General features: G+C 38.7%; 1 protein-coding gene across 1 annotated transcript in view; it reads left to right on the plus strand.

Annotated features, from left to right (window-relative positions):
• SLC9A9 (solute carrier family 9 member A9) overlaps positions 1-23,746 on the plus strand; it is a 538,704-nt gene that overhangs the window by 310,611 nt on the left and 204,347 nt on the right. The window contains exons 10-11 of the mRNA XM_059391790.1: positions 5,152-5,265; positions 6,871-6,982. Coding sequence (XP_059247773.1) covers positions 5,152-5,265; positions 6,871-6,982 — 226 coding nt within the window. The remainder of the gene's footprint in view (positions 1-5,151; positions 5,266-6,870; positions 6,983-23,746) is intronic.

The raw sequence follows: 23,746 nt of genomic DNA on the forward strand, positions 1-23,746 counted from the left end.
AAATAAGAAAAATACTAGAAATGGGTAAGAATGCTCAATAACCTCCCCAAAATAAAATAAATAGATTAAATAAAAAGATGAAAGCTTGAGATATAAAAATAAAAATAAAAAGATGAAAAGTTTGAGAAAGGCTTAAAGAGGAAAAGATTTGGAAAATTTTTATTCTACTTTAAAATTCTTATTCTAACTTAATATAGTTTTATAAACTATGAAAATAATATAAGTTCACAGTAAATAACACAATGTCAGTATCTATAAAGTGAAGTAGAAGTTAGGTGTATATGGATTTATTCATATACAACATATCCTTTATTTCTTTAACTCACTTTATATGATTTAACAATGGATCTCGGCTATCTTTCTACATCAGCATATACAGAACATCATAAATTTATTCTATTATATGAATGTACATATAATTAATTCAACTGTTTCTTTTATTATGGATATTATTCCCAAGCTTTTGCTCATATAAATACATTACAAAATTTCTTGATTAAAAAAATCGTACAAAATTACTGGTAGTTTCTTGAATACATTCATAAGTAGGTTTTGTTTTTTAATTAAATTGTCAATTCTTCTGGAATTTATTTGGCTATAAGAAGAGAGTTAGGAATCTCTCTTTAGTTTTGATTCTTTTTTCCAAATCAGTCAAATTTTTCTGCAATCTTTCTCAACACTCTATATTTTCTCCCAATGATATTATAAAATTGTCATTCTCTCTAAATTGATATTCATATATTCTGTGTGTTACAAAATAAAGTATCATAAGACTCTGGGCAGGAAATTGACAAAAATGATACTATTCACCTAAAAAAAAAATTAACATGCAAGAACAGCTTTGCTGGGTGCCTGGATGGCTCAGTGGGTTAAGCCTCTGCCTTAGGCTTAGGTCATGATCTCAGGGTCCTGGGATCGAGTCCCACGTCAGGCTCTCTGCTCAGCAGGGAGCCTGCTTCCTCCTCTCTCTCTCTCTCTGCCTGCCTCTCTGCCTACTTGTGATCTTTCTCTGTCAAATAAATAAATAAAATCTTAAAAAAAAAAAAAGAACAGCTTTGCTTTAGAAAGCAACTGGAAAAGTTGGATAAAGAAAGCAGAAAAGCAGATGTTCAAAAGAATTGACAAGTAACCACATCATCTAGGACTTGAAGGGCCAAGATATCAAATAAAAACAAATTAAACTAAAGTATGTTGAATATGAGAAATAATAAAAATAATAGAGAAATTAATGAAATGGTAAGGAGAAAGCAGAATACAGACAAATCAACAAAACTGAATTTGCTTCTTGGAAGCACCCATAAAACTGATAACTCTCTAACAAGATTTCTAAGGAAGAAAAGACACATATTATCATCATTGGGGGAAAGACATAACTACAGACTAAGATATTGAAGATATTACAAACAATTCTATGCCAGTAAATGTGAAAATTTAGATATAACAGCAAACACAACTTACTATAACTAATACAAAAACAAATAGAAAATATAAATAATCCTATATCTATTAGAATACTTGTATCTGTAGTTAAATGTCTTCCAACAAAGAAAACTCCAAGCCCAGAATTCTTCTAAGTGTTTAAAGGAAGACAATAGGAACCTGTTTTATCAAATATCAGCAACTTTGATAATACAATCTGGTAAAGACTATGCAAGAAAGGAGCATTATAAGATAGTCTTTTGTGACATATACACACAAAATTTTAATATTAGCAAATTAATTCTAGTGATGTATAAAAAAAGGATAATGCATCATAACCAAGAAGGGTTTATTGCAGAAATGCAAAATTGTTTCAGCATTTGGAAATCAGTTAATATCATTAACTACCTTAAAACAATGAAAGAACAAGCTACCATATGTTCATCTTAATAGTAAAGAAAAAACATTTGAAGTGCTAATAGCAGTGTATTGGGGTGTGGAAGTATAAGTGGGAAGGGGAACGAGAGTAATTCTGGGTGCTGGTAATATTCTCTTGTCTAATCTGAAGTTGTAAACATATGATTTAAACATTTTTCTAAGTGACTAAGCATAAAATCCATTTTTTTAACATGCAAACATAGCCAGGAAGACTCAGAAGGTAGAGTATGTGAACAAACTAAAGCCATGGATTATTATGATGTATTATGGATCTACGTTATTTACAAAGACATGATATTGGTAGAGGAATAAGTAACAATAGAAACAAAGAACAGGTCTAGAAATGGACCTATCTGGAAAATGGAACTTCTGTGCAATGTGTATATAAACATATATAATTCTAGCCAGTGTATATAATTCTAGCCAGTGCTAGATTTCAATAAACCAAGTGACTACAAGTTAAAATCCTGGGTTTTCCAAAGGAAGTAAATCTCTAAACAAATATTTCATACCATGGGTCTCCATGTAAAATGTATGGAATAAATTCCTTCACATCTCAACAACCAACAGAAAAGGAAAAAATAAATTTTCCCCTTAACGTGAGGAATAGATTGAAATTGACAGGGCGGGGTGGCAGTAGAGGTGGGGGTGGGCAGGGGTAACTGACTTTGCTGCTATTTGAAAAAAGTCCAAAAGTTGATCACCTACCCTTATTGATAACCCATATTAGGTCAGAGAGGTGGATTGGGTTTTTTTGTTGTTAAACTGGTACAGGACTGTGAAGGAATATGTATCATTTTAAGTAATAGAAACCTCACTTAGAACAAAAAAAGTGGGGTTTTTTTATTGTTTTTTCCAAGGGTAGATTTTGCTTCGGAAGAGGCTGAATACAGATTTAAGTGGTGTGGTCAGGACATGGCTTCTCTTTCAGACAGCTGTTTTCCCTGGGAGCACGAGATGGCCAGCCACAGCTCCCTAGCCTGCATCCCACTTTCTCACACCATGAAAAGCTGGGGGTTTTGTCCTGGCATTTCCTGCCAGGAATCATTGTATTTCTTTGGCTCTGAATGCACCAAACCCACTTCTGAACCAAAGATGCTAGCTAGAGAAATACATTGATTTGAGTGGTTTAGTCCTAAATCATACACCCCATATCTGAACTATGGAGGTTTAAACATGTGAGCTAAGAGTAGGGAAGAAGGTGGACCCTAGAGGGAAATTGGAGTGTGACCACCAAGAAGGAGCTAAATAGATCCTAGATGGCAAGATGTCCCCTCTCCAGTACTTGGGAAAGGACCAGAGAAGAAGCTCTATGAATTTAAGCTTGCATTTGTTTGTTAATGTTTAAAACTGGATAGCTGCACCATAGCTTAATGTTTGTGCCCCACCCCAACCAAATTCATATGTTGAAGTCCTACTCTCCAATGTGGTGATATGTTAAAGGTGGGGCTTCGGGGAGCTGATTAGGTAATGAGGGTGGAGCCTTCATGAATGGGATTAGTGCCCTTATAAGAAGAGATATGAGGGGCGCCTGGGTGGCTCAGTGGGTTGAAGCCTCTGCCTTCGGCTCGGGTCATGATCTCGGGGTCCTGGGATTGAGCCCCGCGTCGGGCTCTCTGCTCCGCGGGAAGCCTGCTTCTACCTCTCTCTCTGCCTGCCTCTCTGCCTACTTGTGATCTCTATCTGTCAAATGAATAAATAAAATCTTAAAAAAAAAAAAAAAGAAGAAGAAGAAGAAGAGGAGATATGAGAGAGATATTCAGTAAGCAGGCTGCTATTTGCAAACCAGGAAGAGGATTCTCATCAAAACCTAATTGGCTGACTTGACCTTTTGATCTTGGATTTCTCAGCTTCCAGAAGTATAAGAAATAAATCTCTGTTGTTATAACCAGCCAGTCTATAGTATTTTGCTATGGCAGGCAGAGCAGATTAAGACAGTAGCCAAATCTCACTTTCTGAAAAAGTACAGATATGAGGAGGCAGCAAAGTGTTCCCCATTCCCTGTATTTTCTCCCACGTTTTCAAGTTTTTGTGGTTATTTGGGTGACAGTGTTTGTTAAGATGAGCTGGTCTAGAATGCGAAACAAGTCCTCAGGATAATTAATGATCACTGCCACTGCAGAAAGACCATCTTGTACCACAGGAGTGTGTCTTTTTTAATCCTTTATTTCTATTACTGGCTTTAAATAATGTTTCTGACGAAATTCTGCTTTTCTTTCTGTCAACTATCAGTAAGCGGGTATTGGGCATTATTTGTGAGGCTGTAAATACATTACACGAAAAAATAATGAGTCCTTAAAAAGTCAAGAGAAATGCTTCCAGAGGCGTTTACCTAACATGGTGATTTATGTAAGGCTGAGAATGAAGTTTCAGAAGTTTCAGAAGCTTCCAAATGAAAATTCTGGAACATAAACTAAAGTCTCTTCCAAATGTGTGTTTGTTGTAGCCCCTGGACACATTTCCCTTTTACTTCTAATCTAGAAGTTAGAGAACATTTTTCATGCTCAACTTAAATTGTTTAGTTAATGATCTAAGAATAACTCTTGGGAGCTTCCCTCTGCATAGTGTGTTATTACTCTATTCCTCTGACTAAATTTGATGTATCTATTGTGTTCTCATTGCATAAACTGATCCCTGGGATTAATCACTTTCTTTTTACCAGCTAGAAATTGTAGATATTTAATGGATATACCTACATCAGTCAATTTAATGAGTCTCATTGTCTGGGGGTTGAAATATACTGATCATTCTAATGTTGAAAAATAATTGACATTCATTCTTATTCCAAGTTTCCAAGTTTTCCAAGTTTATCTCTCCTGCCTGCCTGAGGAAGGTAATTTAGCTAAAACTTTTTTTGAAGTTTTCAGGGCCTAGGAACTCAAGGACATCTACTGAGTGATATCAGAAGAAACTAAACAATCTTTGCATCCTTTCCGATGGTACATCTTAAGCAATCATGTAGATTTCTATAATAAGGATATTCTATCATCCTAGTAGGAATTGTTCCATGGAGGATCATGCTGACTAATACACCCAGGTGTATTTCTAGCAGCCTTGCATTTGGAAAGGAAGATGAGATGTTAACACAACTGCCACATCTGTCACTAGGTAGAGAGCCAGAGTAGAGCCAGAGGGCCTGACAGGGTAGTCAGAGGTCCTATACCCCCCCAGAAGTGGAGCACAAGGCCTTCCCAGGCACAAGAGAAACATCCACTTACCAAAACAGTTACAAGATATTAAGTGAATTCACACCTGAGTCATAAGTAATGGTTTTGGTTTCTGTTTTGTTTTCAGTTGTTTGAATTTATGAACTTCTTGGGCGAGAATGTCATCTTCTGTTACATGGGCCTGGCGCTGTTCACCTTCCAGAATCATATCTTTAATGCTCTTTTTATACTTGGAGCCTTTGTATCCTTTGAAATACAGAACATGGAGTGATGAGGGAAAAGAGCAAACTACTTATGTTTAGTGATTACTCTGTTAAATTGTTTTAAGTAATTTCTTCAAGTTTATTGCAAGATTCAAATTCATGGCAGATAGTAGGAGGGAAAAGATCCTAAGAATTGGGACCTTTATTAAATGCTTCCATTTCAAGATAAGAAATTTGGGAAATACTGAGAGAAAGAAAGAGAGAAAACTGAAGAATAGAATACTCAAAAAATAAATATTCAAAATACATTTATTTCTTGAATATTCAAAGTATGTTTTTAAATTATGAATCATTTAGATAAAAATATATCCATCCATTAATTTCAGAGAAATATACTTAATCTGCATTAGAGTATATCTGAATATAGCCAGGATTATTAAGCTTTAGAAATATTTTCATCACAAGTTGGTAAAATCTCTTTTCCAGCGAGGACTTTGAAAATAGGACACCGAGTAAAGATTAGATGAAATTAACATTATAGATGTGATTCAATGTCTTACGTTAGTGTACATGTGAGTTTATTTTAATAAGATCCCCCTTTCCTATAAGTAAAATAAGATAAACTCTAGACCTCCTTTTTTTTTCCCCCAGACCTTGCAGAGGACTTTTGTAGCTCTAGGCCTGGTGTGTAAGCATTCCCCAATAAGAACAGATGTCTACTTGACGGGATACTGAGCTACAAGGATGTCCCCAAGGACAGTCGGCAACTGTTGTCCTTTGGAAAATGGGCAGATGCCCCATCAGATCACAGGCATGTGATCCTGACAGCCAGGAGAGCTGACCCCTCTTCTGTAAGCCCTGTTCTAGTAAGCACCTACTTTTGCCTTCTGTCCTCTTTTCACTGAACGTTCAACTTAACACTCCAATCTCATCTAAAACTTACATCTTAAATGGAAGCTCCCTTTCCCCACATAATTCCATCCCCTTTGAGGACAAACTAGAATCTACAGACTCTCAGGGAAGGAGTCCTGGGTGATGAAAGGGGAAAGATGACTACTACCAGTATTTTCATAGAATTTAACCTGTAAATACTGGATGTTAGCAAAATGTTTCCTAGAGGAGTTATATTATGCATTTAGACAGGTAGTTCTGGTCAAATTAAATCCACTAAGAGAAAAAAAGTAAGTGAAGTTTCCCAGATACAGAGAGTACAACCTGATAGAAAGTAAGACTGCTATTATGAGCAGAAATACATTTACCCTTTCTAAAGTGCTGCTTGAGAAAATAATGCCCCAGCCTCTGAACGGTCTCTGCCTCACATTTTGCAGCAGAGTAGAGTGAAGAGTCAGGCATCAGCAACATAAATGTGATGAGAAGATTTACAGTGATTGAAATGGTACAGGATTAACAATTCTAAACCAAGTAGATATTCAAAGGAAAGCAGAGTTCTCTGCTATTTCTCGAAAAGAATTGACATTTAAAGATGAATTTTGGAAGCAAGTTGGACATACAGGTATTGACAGGTATTTATCCCTGTTTTCTGAGCCATAAAACAGAGAAGCTTAAGAACATAATAAAGCTGGAGAACTCACAGCCTCATTCCAACAAGATTTTCCTCAATGTTTCCCTGTGCTTATCTATAGCTCGCAATTTTTGTTGCTAGAGCCTGCAACATATATCCCCTCTCCTTCCTCCTGAATCTGGGCCGGAAACAGAAGATCCCCTGGAATTTTCAGCACATGATGATGTTTTCAGGTATGTGAACTATGTTATGTACTAGTACTCCTGTTGTCTCACACTTTTACAGCACATGGAAAGCAGCCTCAGCAAACAGAGGGATCTCCTGGTCTTCTTACCGCATTGCATCTACTACTCTTCACCCCATGGTGCCTAGTACCATGTGGATATTCTAAGTTCTGAGCAATAGTGGGATTTCTTTCGAAAAGAAAAATGAAACTAAAGGGAATTTTTTTTGGAAAATACAGTATCTGCCCAAAACTGGCCTAGAATAGGTATTCAACTTTCCCCCAACCTATTCCAGATGAATTTCCATATCAAGCAATTTGCACAGTCATTTCACAAATTATGCACTTTAAGATAAATAGTGTATAAATGGGGCCATCTTTGTCCAATTGTAAGACTTCTCCTTAGAATCACTTATTTTTCCTATGCAGAACTCTAGAAACTTCCCATAGTTAATACAAAAGTGAATCATACCTAAGTATGCTCAGTTACTAGTTGAGAAAACTGGTATTAATTGAATACTCACCTCATGCCAAGAGCAATTCTAAATACATGTAACTGACACGTTCTTTGCTCTCAAGAAGTTTATGTTCTACTTGTTTAAACCACACCTGAAGGCTCCTTTTTCAAAAGAAAATAAACCAAATGAATTTTCTGACCTTGAACTACTCTGGGAATTGTGATTTCTTTCTGTCCAATTTTCCTACCATCGGTCTTGCCTTACTCATGGAACTTATTCCTTACATGCCTTCTGTGTATGAATACACTTACATTACACTCAGGGGCAGTTCATGAGAATATATGAGAGAGTACAATAAACAAAGAAATACTCTTAGAATAGAGCAAGTAAATATAATTTGGAGCATATGGGAGGGATATGGAAAAACTAAGGAAACTATCACTTATTAAATATCTACTATTTGCCACTCACTCTAGATCAATTCTATGAAGCAGATATTAAAACATTTTTAGATGGGGAAACTGAGGCTTTGAGCTGCCCTCAAAGGGCAACTTTTAAGGCCCTCAAAGATTTATATAACTTAGCCAAGGACAAAAGCGTTTCTAAACCTTGAAGTGGTTCAGGAATTCCTGAAGGCAAGAGAAGACTCTACTTCAAACCCACCCAAGAGTCTCAAAATCCATATTTTCAGAAGTAGTACTAGGAGTTAACAACTTGTTTCACCTTCCATTGCATTCTAGCCTGTTCTACACAGTAAAGGGTTGGTAGTTCTGAGGTTGAGAATGAGCTATTTAATCAAGTATGAAAAAAATGGAAATCCAGAGTTTAAAATCACCCTTCTGTAGGCTTCTGCCAGTGCTTCCCTCCATTTCCAGAAATGCTAGAATGACAGAAAGAGTCCTAAGGAGGATAAATTGAACTGGTAGGTGATCTTTGACTTAGAACAGCGATGAACTTAGGGAATGAGTTGACTTCTATTAAGGGAAAACATAAAGCAAGTTTGATCACTTATAAATAAGATGTCAGCACTGGCTTGCACTTCAGCAACTCATTTCTAGGAGCTGGGAAGCTCTTTTCCTTCCTTCCCTTCAAAACATCAGTTTTACTCTGGAGAATAAATACTCTGGCTTATTTTTTAAAACTTAAGTATTATATTTTAAACAATGCTCTATTTTACAAAGATCACCTTTGAGAAAGGTGTGACGTTTTGAATAGCCATGTTGGGATATGAAGTGTCTGCCCAAATGGCCACCTGACTTGATGGTTTCTCCAGGGTCTGTCACCTTCTATGTTTGCTTAACTGTAGGATTAGAACTGTGCTAAAAACTGAGACCAACAATACAGTATGTAGGCCTAGAATCTGATAATATCTTCATGATATTCTAAAGCAGGGAGTCAGAAAACAATGGTCTTTGAACGAAATCTAGCCCACACCAACTTGTAAATAAAGTTGAAACACAACTGTACCGTTTTGTTTCATATTGTCTTGTCTGTTTTTGCATTGCAAAGGCAAAGTTAAGTTGTTTCTGCAGAAATCACATGGCCCACAAAACCTAAAATATTTGCTATCTGGCCTTGTTCTAAAACCTCTAGAGGGAAAACAATAACCTCATCACATTAAGGGAGTTGATATCATTAATTTAATTCAGGAGAATGCCAGTGAGTTCGTTCTCACCATCAAAAAGACCATAATGCCAAATTTTAAGGACATCTACTACTATGTATGAGTCTAATCCAGAGAATGACACCCATTATCTTCCATACTGAGTGTCCATGTCATCTGCCAGACATCAGTCACTCACTGTTAACAGTTCGGCAGCTTGATCTCAAGGGTTGCATTCATCTGGGCCAAAGTAGGCTTCCTTCTATAGATTTGCCTAGAGTTTTGTTTTGTATGTTTTTTACATTGAAGTGAATGTGTACAAAAAATAGATTTGTTTACCTCCATTTTTAATGCCATCTGAATTACAAATTAATAATATTGGTGATATTCCCTGGCATGGTGGATAGAACATTGGATTTTCCACTAAGAAGCTATCTTCTTAGCTTGAAAATGAGGAAATTGCAATGTTACATGGTTATATAATGGAATCTTAGATCGCTCAACTCAAAAGTCATTCTAACCTTTCTAAGACCTTTTATGAGCAATGTTTTGAAACTCAGATCCAAGGCAAGGTAGAATAGGTATTATTAGTCTCTTTCTGCAAGTTGAAAAGAGAGAGAGTCAGAATAAGGGAGACATGGAGAGACTGGGTATCTTGCTCACAATCTTACGACCAATTAGAGATGAAAATGAGACTTGAACCCTAACCGCTTGATTTTGAATTAGAACCTTCTCACCTACATTACTTCAGATTTACTCTCAAGGTCATAAGAATAAAAGTTAAAACTATGCCATTCCTAACATAGGCCAACCCCAACATATATATATGTCTCTCACACAAACCTGATCCTCATCCATTTCACAACAAATCAAACAGGTAACACCCCTCCCACATCAGTTCAAGTTCTACACTGCACCTATTGACCCCCATCAGAGTATAGGAAGCATCAGGTGAGTTCATGTGCAGTGCAGTATTTTTCTTCAAAAAAGAAGTTCTAGACTCAGCTTTGATATTCTGCATGAATTCTGCCATGTTCTACTTTACTCAGGATCTAAAGTTTTAAATCTATTTGTCAAGAAATAAAGAATTTAAAAGGTCAACTAAGACAACATAAGCCAGAAAGAAGGTAAAGAAGCAGATCACATTACATACTGTCTGGCGTTTTCTGAGTGTAAGACAACAACATTTGTGAAAACCAAAAGAGAAGGACAGTCCCTTTAAAGAATATTTCCCTTTGGGGAGCCTGGGTGGCTCATTCAGTTAAGCATCTGACTCTTGAACTTAGCTCATGTCTTGATCTCAGGGTTGTGAGTTCAAGCTCCACAGTTCAAGCTGGGCGTGGAGCCCATTTAATTTTTTATTTTTTAATGTTTGTTTTAGAATACAGCCTAGTGTTCTTAACTATGGCTAGAGTACTTTTGGTTATCCAATAAGAAGTATGACTTTTAGTAGCCATCTGGAAGAATCTAGTTGTCCATGCTTCAGCAATACATTTATATGGAGCCTGTCTTTACATAGCTGAAAACATTTTTCAGAGTCCTTTGGATATTGTGAACAATGAATGGGAGCATGTAGCTAATAGGATCCAATAGTACATTAAAGGGATTATTCACTACAACCAAGTAGGATTTATTCCTGGGCTGCAGGAGTGGTTCAACATTCACAAATCAATCAACATGATATACCACATTAATAAAAGAAAAGATAACAACTATATGATCCTCTCAATAGATGCAGAAAAGACATTTGACAAAATACAGCATCTTTTCTTGAAAAAAAAAAAAAACTCTCCACAATGTAGGGATAAATGGAATGTACCTCAACATCATAAAAGCCATATATGAAAAGACCCACAGGGAATATCATCCTCCATGGAGAAAAACTAAGCTTTTCCCCTAAGGTCAGGAACACAACAGGAATGTTCACTCTCGCCACTGTTGTTCAGCATAGTAAGTCCTAGCCTTGGTAATCAGACAATAAAAAGAATTTGAAGGCATCCAAATCAGAAAAGAACAAGTCAAAACTTCACTCTTCACGGATGACTTGATGCTGTATGTAGGAAACCCAAAAGACTCCACAAAACAATTGCTAGAACTGATCACTAACCCAGCAAAGTCACAAGATATAAAACCAATGCACAGAAGTCTGTTGAATTTCTATAAACTAATAAAGAAGCAGCAGATAGAGAAATCAAGGAATCAGTCCTGTTTACAGTTGCACCCAAAACCATTAAGATACCTAGGAATAAACCTAACCAAAGCAGTAAAAGATCTGTACTCTAAAAACTATAGAACATTTACGAAATAAATTGAGGAAGACACAAAGGAATCAAAAAATATCACATGCTCATAGATTAGAACAACAAATACTGTTAAAATGTCTATGCTACTCAAAGCAATCTACACGCTCAATGCAATCCCTATCAAATTACCATCAGCATTTTTCACAGAGCTGGAACAAACAATTCCAAACTGTGTATGGAACCACAAAAAACCCCCAAATAGCCAAAGCAATGTTGAAAAGAATACCAAAGCTGGAGGCATTACATTTCTGGTCTTCAAGGTGAATTACAAGGCTGTAATCATCAAGATAGTATGGTACTGGCCCCAAAACAGATATATAGATCAGTGGAGCAGAATAAAAGCCCCAGAAATGGATGCACGACTATATGGTCAACTAATCTTTGACAAAGGAGGAAAGAATATCCAATGGGGGAAAAAAAATAATCACCTCAACAAATGGTGTCGGGAAAATTGGACATCTCATGCAGAAGAATGAAACTGGACCACTTTCTTACACCATTCCCAAAAAATAAACTCAAAATGGATGAAAGACCTGAATGTGAGACAGGACAGCATCAAAATCCTAGAGGAGAATACAGAACAAGAGAACCTCTTTGACTTTGGCCATGGCAACTTTTAGAGGCAAGGGAAACAAAAGCAAAAATGAACTATTGGGACTTTATCAAGATAAAAAGCTTATGCACAGCAAGGAAACAGTCAACAAACTAAGAGACAACCTACTGAATGGGAGAAGATATTCACAAATGACATATCAGATAAAGAGCCAGCATTCAAGATCTATAAAGACTTTATCAAACTCCATACCCCAAAACCAAATAATCCATTTAAGAAAAGTGGGCAGAAGACAATAAACAGACATTTCTCCAAAGAAGACATGCAAATGGCTAACAGACACATGAAAAAAATGCTCAACGTCACTCAGCATCAGGGAAATACAAATGAAAACCGCAATAAGATACCCCTCACATCTGTCAGGATAGCTAAAATTAACAAGTCAGAAAAAAAACAGATGTTGGTGAGGGTATGGAGAAAGGGAAACACTCCAACACTGTTGGTGGGAATGCAAGCTGGTGCAGTCGCTCTGGAAAAGAGTATGGAAGCTCCTCAAAAAGTTAAAAATAGAACTACCCTATGACCTAGTAATTACACTACTAGGTATTTATCCAAAGGTTCTAAAAATAATGATTCCACCCCAATGTTTATAGCAGCAATGTCCACAATAGCCAAACTCTGTTGATGCCCATCAACAGAGGAACGGATAAAGAAGATATGGTATATATGCACAGTGGAATGTTACACAGCCACCAAAAAGAATGAAATCTTGTCATTTGCAATGGCATGGATGCAACTAAATGGTATTATGCTAAGTGAAATAAGTCAGAGAAAGGCATATGACATATGATTTCATTCATATGTGGAATTTAAGAAAGCAAATGGATGAACACGGGGAAAGGAAGGAAAACTAAAATAGAAAGAGGGCTGCAAACCATAAGAAACTCTTAACTATAATAAACTGAGGGTTGCTGGAGAGGCGGTGGGAGGAATGCGGTAACTGGATGATAGGCATTAAGGAGAGCATTTGATGCAATGAGCACTGGGTGTTATGTGCAACTGACAAATCGCTAAATTCTACCTTTAAGACTATTAATATACTATATGTTAACTAAATCAAATTTGAATTAAAAATTTAAAAATAAAATGGGAATATGAACTTATTTATACATTTACTCACTCACAGTCCTCCAGCTATTCTTTCAGTGGTCATTCATTGACACACTCCTTGGATAGGTATGCAGATGAACAAAGACAAAGATACTGGCCTTGACCTTAAGAGCCTTACTGCCTAGAGAGAGCTTGGCTTTGTGTGGCCTAAATTTGGTTCACTAAGATGGGCACCTCAGGTGGTTCAAAGCCCGGACAAGTAAGAACTAGAACTTTCTGTCTTAGTCAATTACACCTACCATTTAGTAAATCCTTTCCCATCATCTTTACCCTCACCTTATGCACAGCCTTTGGCACTGGGCAGAACAGTTAGCAATGCCTGCCAAACAGAAGTGGATTCACTTACAAAGCTAACGAAGCTCGAGCATCAGTGTTCCTCAAGCACATGGGCCCCTTCCAGGCCCCCCTGATGGGTCCTACAGGTGTGTTCTGACTTGTTAATGCCCATCAACAGAGGAACGGATAAAGAAGATATGGTATATATGCATATAGCTGGTAAAAGATATTATTTTTCCTAAAGAGGGTGCCCAAGATATGTAAATTCCACCTTGAGGTGAAAGTTCGCGACATGATCCAGCTGTTTTTCCCTCATCTCCTGGCAGTGAGTGGGGCCTGCAGCGAGCCTTGGAATAAGGGCTTGGCGCTGAGTAGATGATGTTTCTGAGTGAAACCCACATTGTTCATGAATGACCCCACTACCACTGCTACCACCTGCTTCCCCGGCCTCCACCTTTTGCCACCAGAGGCAATTAAACTGAGTGAAGCAACCGTCAGATGCCAGATTGAGTTTCTCACCTAGCATTTGTAGGTTTCTCACCTACAAAACCGATTTGTTTTGTGTAGACTAGTAATCTACCCACACAAAAGCCGTGGAACCTTAAAATAAGGAAAGGTCTCAAGGTCAGTAATGGTCTCTCTGCCTTGCAAAGCCTTCAATAATGCAAATACTCTTTTGGGTAGCTAGGTTGCTTTTTAGAGTCGATTGGAGGAAGTTTAACCGGAGACATTTCTAAGGCCTTCTTTAAATTCAAGGCCAGCAGTTCCGAACTGCTGTGGTGTATTGTGTGACACCCTGCACAAAGGGCTTAAGAGGAACGCCAAACTCCCCTGAAACTGTTCCTGCTGCCCTTAAGCACAGCCCTAGTTAATGCCTGGCATGAGCTGCCCCGCCCCAGCTCTCAGTTCCCTTGAAACCAAAGAGGCAGAGCTCTGTGGTTTAAATTAAAGGAGGAGATGTGCTTCGCACAAATTAGCTTTCCTATTGATGTGGTGCATATTACAATGATCAGGCCTCTTGTTTTAATTCAAATGCATGTGCTGCAATTTTTATTTAATTTAAAACTAAATAAGAGCAGGGAGTTGCTGGAAGGAGGGGAAATGCCAAGCCCTGTTGAGCTGTGGCAGCCTTCCTGAAACTGCTGTGACTCGGAGACCGCATCTCACTGGGCTACACAGCCTCTGTGCAGCGCTGCTGGGATAATCTGAATAGGAGCAGAGCCTGGAAGTGCTTGGGCAGCTTGAAGGAGGCTGCCAGTATGTCAGAGAACAGGATCCTCCAATTTGTCCATTTCTGCTGGGTTTGGAAGAGACATCACATCCCTGATGTGTACTATTGCATGAACTTGGAAGAATCTGAACCAGGCAAATGTGGCCACAGTGTGCAGATATAATATAAAACTTCACCCACGAGCTCATGTCACCATGAAGACAACAGCACTGGTGTCTCCGGGCTTTGCTGTTAATGTTGTTGCTCATTCGATTGTCCACCAGTGCTCATTCTTAGCCTTCAAATAGAGGCCAGCATCGAAGGATTAAGAGAAAATAAGTCATGGAAGAAAAACTTCAATTAAGAAAAATTTTCTGTTAGCATTCATTTTTTCCCCCTCAGTGGTGAAAACACTGCCACTCTTATTCAAGTGTTAGGGAACACTATGCAGCTCACAGAACAGTGTTCTGTGGAAGGACAACTTAAGAACCACAGTTGAGGTGTAGGAGACCACCTTTCTCTGTGTCTTTTTGGTGAGCCACCAGTCATGCCGTGGTCAGAGTCAATTTGAGACTGATTTAACAATTACAACTGACTTAACAATTACAGCCAGGAAGAAAGTGAGAGGAATTCATAAAAGTGAAGAGCGGAAGTCACTGTGTCACCAATGCTTAGAAATCTGTGTCTGTTACTGCCCAAGCTAATGGAACTCCAGTAAGCTACCAGGACTGCCCCACAATTACCAGTCATCATGTAAAAGGACACTTCCAAGTTTTCTTGATCTTTGATAACCAAAAGTGTGCTTCTCGAACCAGCAGCTTTAGCATCACGTGACAGCTTCTTAGAAATACTGAATCGAAACCTGCCTTTTAACAAGACCTCCGGGTAATTCATGTGCACGAGAAGCATATCCCAGAACATCAGCACAATTCACGGTTTTCTCTTCTGAACCTCTTTCTTCAATCTATTCCTCCTACCTCTTCTCTTTTGCTTGAGGCCCTCAAAAATGCCAGTCTTGCTTCTTGCTCTTCTATTTGTCGTCTGATGAGCATAACAATGTTTACCCAGTTATTGAATTTCTTCCAGTTCCGTAAGCTTGCTGAAGTCCTTCCTTCTATTCACACAAGCTCTCCCTCTCCTCAAAACCCTGGCCACACCCACCCACCTTCAGCTCTTTTATTCAAAGAATTCCTTTTTCTCTCTATATCTCGGCTTAGATATCACTTCTTATAGGAAGCCTTGGTAACACAAGTCTGGGTTGATCCCTCTCAACTGTCTCCATAGCACACAGTACTTCTCCTCTCCCAGTAGCCATCACATTCGACTATGAATTTTGGCTTGTCTGCCTGCATTCTCTTCTAGACTAGGAGCTTTGTAAGCCCAAATGCTGATTTTTTTGGTTCACTCCGTGTGTCAGCACTCAGAACATTAGGTGAAACTGAGTATCTTTCCACAAATAACTAGTGAATGAACAAGCAAATGAATGAACAACCTACAACATTTTCTACCCAATTAAAATTGTACATTTCACTAAAATGACCACTTAAGGACTACCTATTCCTGTTCTATGAGGGCTGGGAACTTCTAACCCCAGAAATGGTCCGAGGGGCACCTCTCAGACCAAGCTTCCCTGGCTCCACAGATGGGAGATAAGCAAAAAATAACCTTAAGATATCAACAAATAAAATCTTTCATGTTTTAAATGAAAGAAAATATATTTCACCTACTCACTTCTGGCTAAAAAAAGAACCCTTCTCTGGGTGTTGATAACAGTAAACATTGTTAATACTTCATGAAAATACCATTTGGATCCGAGAATATTTTTCAAATCTCTGCTTGCTTTATGTTGGAGGGATGTGCTTGTTTTTCAGTTAAAAACCTAAGATCTCATTAAAAACCCTGGGACTTTTACATCAGTCAGGTGATTTGAATCAAGATCAGGCTACCTCCAACTTCAGCTTTGGAAAAGATTTCTTTAAATGTGTATACAAGGGTTATTTGAGAATATGAGCCCTCTAGGCAATAGGCTCTTTCTTACCTTTCCTCTTCCCTTGTTCATAATTCCAGAGACAGACAGCCTGGATGATGCCATCATATCATCAAGCATTCCTTGTCAGGCCTTCCCCTTTGCAACCACCTTACCCAGACTCCAGTGTTCCCTTACCTCCCCATACTATATATCTTTCCTGCCCTGGGCACATCTTGTGCAATTAATTAGGCCACTATATCTTCCTTACCACTACAAGGCCACTAACTAGTTAATGCAGCACAAGCTCAGAACGTTTTCTTCATTAGAGGAGATGAATTCCCACTGAGCCCTCATCTCTCACTATGGCCTGGGGTAGGCATTAATGAACAAAGTGGACAACTGGAGTAGATCTTCTGAGGTTTTCAAGTGGGATAGTGTTAACCAGCTTGTGAGGAAATGTATCAAGCAGTCATAGAAAAAGTCACCTTAAATAATGAATAACCATGAGCACCATTGTTGTGACAAAGTAGACAGGCATAGTAGGTCCATATGAACTGCAGATCCCATTAAATCCTCATAGTGTCAAATACTGAGAAAAGTGTATGTGGTTATGATAAATTCAGAACATTTGAGAACTATCTTAGACCTGCAATCAGTCCTGTAGAGTTGTTTTCTCCTATTATTAGGTTCAAACATTATCATCCTTTATTTTGCTCCAAAATAAATTTACAATAAAAATTATTAGCTCTTGCATTTTTAAGCAACAAATTAGATTCTGCTATTTGGCATGCCACAATATTTTCTAAATATAAACTACTGTTTGGTAAAATGCAGTGAGCTCAGGCTTTTATGCTGGCTCAGCCACATGGAGCTATATGATTAACCCTCCCCAAATCTCAACTCCCTTGACTGTAAAATGGGGATAATCATATTTACCTTAGATGGTCAGTGTTGAAAACCACTATAAAATATATACAAAATGCCTGGCACCAGACTGCCACCTAGGACACGCTCAACAGATGGGAGTTTCTATCACTTTCTTTAACCACCGCAGATGAGACAGCCATTAGGACTTCACAGAGACATGATTCATATCAACTTACAACTACCGTTTGAAGAACCTCCTATCAGAGACTGAGGTTTTTATTCCGAAAAAGGTTTGACTATCAAATTACTGCCAAGGACACTCTGAGTCCAGTGTGGAAGTGTTAGTAACATGCCCATGGAAAACAAGACCTAAGGCCCCTCTTTTCCTTCATTTAAGGACAAATGTTGAGATTCTACTCTTCATTCTAGCAGTGACTAACTCCTGGCACTAAATACATAAATTAAAATGTTATAACTCAAAGTACTAGTTTTTGTGAGGACAATATATTGGCACCCCCTCTGGGACAAACTGACCCATACAAAATGTCAAAAATCAATTTAGGAGTGCCTGGGTGGCTCAGTGGGTTAAGCCTCTGCCTTCAGCTCTGGTCATGATCCCAGGGTCCTGGGATTGCACCCAGCATCAGGGTCTCTGCTCAGCAGGGAGCCTGTTTGCCCCTCTCTCTGCCTACTTGTGATCTCTCCCTCTTTGTCAAATAGATAAATAAAGTATTTAAAAAATCAACTTAGACAAACATTTATTGAGTGTGAGAAAGTGGCGAAATTTTGTAGATAACCCAACCATCCTATCTAGTGAGACAGTGAAGCCAACGAGAGCATGCCAGCTTCTGAAAGACACTGAGTAATGAAAGGAGACAATCCAGAATGCTTGTCACCGTCTCCCTGTTTCTTACTCCCCCCCCCCCAAGATATTATTTATTTATTTAACAGGGAAAGAGAAGGATAGAGCAAGCAGAGGAAGCAGCAGGCAGAGGGAGAGAGTGAGCATGCTAACCACCGAGCAGGGAGTCCCATGTGGGACTTGATCCCAGGACCCTGAGAACATGACCTGAGCCAAAGGCAGACACTTCACTGACTAAGCCACTCAGATGCCCCACCTCCCCCTGTTTCAAGGATAAGTTCCTAGAATACAAAAACAGAAGTAACTTTATCACTTAATTCAGGAACATTCTGTGTACATTTCAGTTTTTCAGGATGTTCAGAATGTCAGAGCTATCACAAATACCTGATTGATAATTTTAACCAAATTAAACTGTCCATTGAGACAAACAAATGGACTACATTATTTTTCCTCATTTTCTGCCTGAATTTGCTTACTAACTGCTTGCTTGTTTTGGCATTATGTAGACATAACCTTAGAAAACTATCAGCACACATGAGCAGGGTTCAAAAAAATAAGTCTGTCTATGTCAGGCACAAATCCCTCTAATTCTGCCCTCAGGTTCTATGGATAGAGTTCAAAAGAAATCAATAAGATTGACTCAAGTAAGTTATATGTGCAAATGAGTAAGAAGCAGTTACTTCTAAAAATGCCTGTGCTAAATTTCCATATAGCCGTTAGATAATTTAGGAATTTTCAGCATTAGTTCTGATGTACTAGGGAGGTGCAAATGCTGTTCAGACTACCAGGTCTTTCACAGACAGACCAAGACTCTATGAATAGGGCTGGGTCTCAGCCCCACTGCCCAGTCTCCCCCTGATTTTGCCTGGATTGCTCTTTCTTCCAAAAATACCAGGAACTATTTTAGAGACCTATAGTTCTACATGAGGAAAGAAGTAGACACCAGGGGGACGCCTGGGTGGCTCAGTGGGTTAGGCAGCTGCCTTCCGCTCAGGTCATGATCCCAGCATCCTGGGATCGAGTCCCACATCGGGCTGCTTGCTCGACAGGGAGCCTGCTTCTCCCTCTGCCTGCCATTCTGTCTGCCTGTGCTCTCTCTCTCTCTCTCTCTCTCTAATAAATAAATAAAATCTTTAAAAAAAAAAAAGAAGAAGAAGAAGAAGAAGAAGTAGTAGACACCTGGACAGGTTCCCTGCCGATGAATGACAGCCTTCCCCCCGTTTACAGTTTCCTCCATCCCACTCAGCACCCACTTCCCTTAGTGCCTGGAGAGTCACCGGACTTTCCTGGAGTTGTTTTTTTTAAATTAGAAAAACATGAGAGCATGCATGTTAACAAGTATTTTTAAATGCATGCCCTTTAGGAGGATTGTGTGCTATCCTTTCTCAACAGATTTCTTCCTTCTGATTGTTTTCCATTGTTTTTTTCCTGGCAGGAAGCTAATTTTGGCTGCGTGAGGAAATGGGAGTTTTGAGTAGAGAATCTAAAACAGGTCATTTTAGATTAGAATAGACTGATGCTGAGAAAGGGAGAAAGAGCAAAAGAAGGAAGGAGAGAGAGCTAGAGGTGATGCAGAAAGAGTAGGGGAGGAGGAGTGAAAGGCAAAATATCTATTTCAAAATATTGCCTTTCATCCATCTTCTGCCTAGGAGAGGGGAAGAAAATTTTTTTCTTTGCATTTTTCCTTAAAACTCAAACTCAAGATAACCACGATTTTTTTTTTAATCTTTGTTATGACTTAAATATTCAGTAGGGGGAATGAAACAGATTGAATAACCAGCCACAGTATTTACTGTGTAACCCAGGCCACTCCATCCCTCCCAGCCCCTATTTCCTCACCTGTTGAAAGAAGAGTGTTTTGTGATTTACAGGGACACATAGGGGAGAGAGGGATGGGATAGGTAGATGTTAAGAGCCTTAGGACATAGAGAGCTCTAGGATAAGCACAGAAACACAAAATTTAGTGGGTGAACCACAATGGTAAAATCCTCTCTTGACTCATATTAACATGGAAACAGGGGGAAAGATGCTTCTCTTCTAAATGGATAATTCAGATATCACCAGGATCTTTCCATATAGTGACATCATGTCCCTAAGTCAAGGGTTCTAAAAGTGTGGTACCTGGACCAGCAGTATCAGCTCCACCTGGGAACTTATTTAAAAAGCAAATTCTTGGGCCCCACCGCAGACCCACTCAATGAGACACTCTGGAGGTGAAGCTCAACAATCTGAGGTTCAACAAGTCTTCCAACTGATTCTGATGTAGCCCAAGTGTGGGAAACACTGCTACAGGGACTCATTGATATTTATAACCAGCCAGCAGAAGGGGAAAGAGAGACTGTGGTAGGAACAGCTGTTTCTTGAAAGCTTTGGCCCAGGAATGACATTTAGCACTTCTGCTTTCATTTCCTTAGTAAGAAGTAGCCATTTGGCTATACCTAGGTACAAGAGATGCTAAGAAATGTAGTTTATGCAGTTACAGCAGCATACCATGGATGGCAGATAGCCATCGTTGTCAAAATAGCCCTCTACGATAGAAACATTTTCACCATTTATAACATTTCTCCTAAGGGAAAAAGCAATCCAGTGTCACACTAGGGTTTCTCAGTCCCAGCAACTATTGACATTTGGGGCCAAATAATTCTTTTTTGGGAGGATTGTCTTGTACATTGTAGAATGTTTAGCAGCACCCCAGTCTCTACTCATGAGATTAAGAACAGTGTTTCCTGCCCCCTAGCTGTAGACAAACACAAATGTCTTCAGACATTGCCAAATATTCCCTGGGGGGACAAAATCACCAAACTTGAAAAACACTGGTTTAAACAGAAAACTCATAAGTTGACTTTTGAAACTCTCTATTGAAGATTTCAGCTAGTGGGAAGGATTATTCCACAATTTACTACCACATGAACCTTACCTACACAAAAATAAACTTCCAAAGCCAGAGGCATCTATGCATGTTGACTCAGAATTGTGACAGAGCTAATACTATTTACATTACCCTTCCTGATGTAGCCCAAGTGTGGGAAACACTGCTACAGGGACTCATTTTTGGATGCCCAAAGCATCCAAAAACAAACGTCTTTTCATGCAAAAATATAATAAAGTTATGTTGCATTACTTCTCAGTGGCCTTAAGTTTAACTGACTCAAGTTCAGGAAGAGAGATGAAGGCAAGAAAGTCCTGCTTCTCTAATACAGACTTGGTTTCCAAAAAAAAACTCAATTTATTTTTGAATGCAGAAGACTTTTCCACTAAAACAATCTGTTGGCATCGCTTCCATGTGATAAAATGATATTGAACTGAAAATGGAACCGTGTAGCAAGGTTGTACTATCCTGGAAAATGTATTTTGAAACCAGACTGACATTTTTGCTGAAAGTAGCCACCCTTTGCAAGGTCATGGGACTTCAGCAAGGGTAAGACAATACATGATTCAATTGTAGATCCAAACTAGGGTTTGATTTATCAGATTGATGATGAGAATGTGTTAAATCTTTGAAATCAACTCCTTCACAGTACTTGAAATGAAAGGAAAAAAGAACTACAATTGATTATATCCCAAATGGAAAGAAAGTCAGCAAAATAACTCACTAAAGAGACATGTCTTTTAAGGGATGGGTCAGTTTCTCAGGGACATTTCTGCATCCCTGTTCATCTACTGCTCATTTTCTTTTGGGTTCCAGTTGTGTTTCAAATGCAAAATATGACCTTTCCCTCATCCATTCATTCATGTATTCATTCAATACTGTAATGCTTATTTTCCAGGAGTAGCATTGGATGTGCTCTCACTGACCTTGCTTTCCTATGAAGGGACACAGATCTTAAAGATGAAAAAATAAACATGATAATTCCAGATGTTGATAAGTGCAGTAAGAGACATACAAAGAAGAGATGGCTGAAAGTGGAGGGCACTTAGACAGCATGGACAAAGCAGTCTTTCTGAGGACTGAGATGAGGCAGCCAAGGGACAGTCTAAGAAGAGAGTAGAGTGGGGAGAAGCAGCCAATACAAAGACCTTGAGGCAAGAACAGACTTGGTTTAAAAGACAAACCGTAAGAGACTCTTAATCTCGAGAAACAAACTGAGGGTTGCTGGGGGATGGAGGATGGGGAGAGATAGGGTAGCTGGGTTATGGACATTGGGGAGGGTATATGCTATGGTGAATGCTGTGACTTGTGTAAGACTGATGATTCACAGACCTGTACCCCTAAAGCAAATAACACATTATATGTTAATTAAAAAAAGAATAAAAAATATATTTGAACTTCAAATAAAAAAGAATAATAAACTTTATCTTCCTACATTCTCAAGCTCCAGACTTCCCTCCCATCTTCCCACTCTCTCCAGTAAAATGACTCTAACCTCTCCACTGAACTCCAGACTCTTGGATCTAACTACCCACTCAGTCTCTTCATTTCTTCATTTGGATGACCGATAGGCATCTTGGATTTCCCATGGCCAGATCACAATCCTTGATCCCCTCCCCATATACCAAACATGTTCTTCCCATATTTTTTCCCAATTCTTCCAGTGGCTTAGGCCTTAAGCTCCTGGAGTTCTCTCTTCTCATACCCTTCATCCAGTTCATCAGCAAATACTGTCAACTTTTAATATTATTCCAGCACCTACAATGCTACCAATCTAGTCTGATTCTCTTTTACTTCTTACCCAGACTAATGCAGCAACCTCCTTCACTGACCTCCTAGCCCTGCCTGGAAATCAGTTTTTTATTGCAGAGCTAGAGTGATGCTTTTAAGCATAGACTAGATCATATCCTTACCCTGCCAAAAACCTCTCTAAAGTTTTCCATCTCAAAATAAAATTTAAAATCCTTGCTGTTCAAGAGCCCAACATGATTTGGCTCTGTTGGCATTATCTCTTTCCACTTCCTGCCCCCTGCCACATTAATTCCATTCTAACTATGTCAGCTCTTTGCTGATACTTGAACATATCAGACATATGCTCACCTCAGGAACTTTGCAGCTACTGTTCCAGAAGCCTGGAATGCTTTTCTTCCAGAAACCCACATAGTCTTTCTTCATTCTATTAGAGTCTCTGTTCAAATGCCACCTAGCCATAGTGGCTTTCCTAACTACCCTAAATACTCCCACTACATATATATATTTCCAACTAATCTAGAAGCTCCTTTAAGGCAGAGACTATCACTTATTTACTACTATTCCCTGGAGCCTAAATGAAAGAAAGGATGAATGAATGAATTCATGAGTAATACCACCTCATATCTAGAGGGTCAGAAACCTCTGCAGTTGTTCAATTTAAAAACACTGACTTTCATGTTTCAGGTACTACAAGTGTAAGGAAGATGTAATTTCAACCTTCGAAAGATTGAGAATTGAGGGTAAATAACAGATTAAGTTAAACTACTGGTTCATTTCAGAATATCACGTACAGATGCAAGTGGCATGACAATATGCTCTATGGGATTTCTAAGAAAGAGAAAACAGTGTGGACTGTAGTATTCTGGGAAAACTTCATTGGGG

The sequence above is a fragment of the Mustela nigripes genome, chromosome 2, assembly GCF_022355385.1.
Source record: "Mustela nigripes isolate SB6536 chromosome 2, MUSNIG.SB6536, whole genome shotgun sequence".
Lineage (NCBI taxonomy): Eukaryota > Metazoa > Chordata > Mammalia > Carnivora > Mustelidae > Mustela > Mustela nigripes.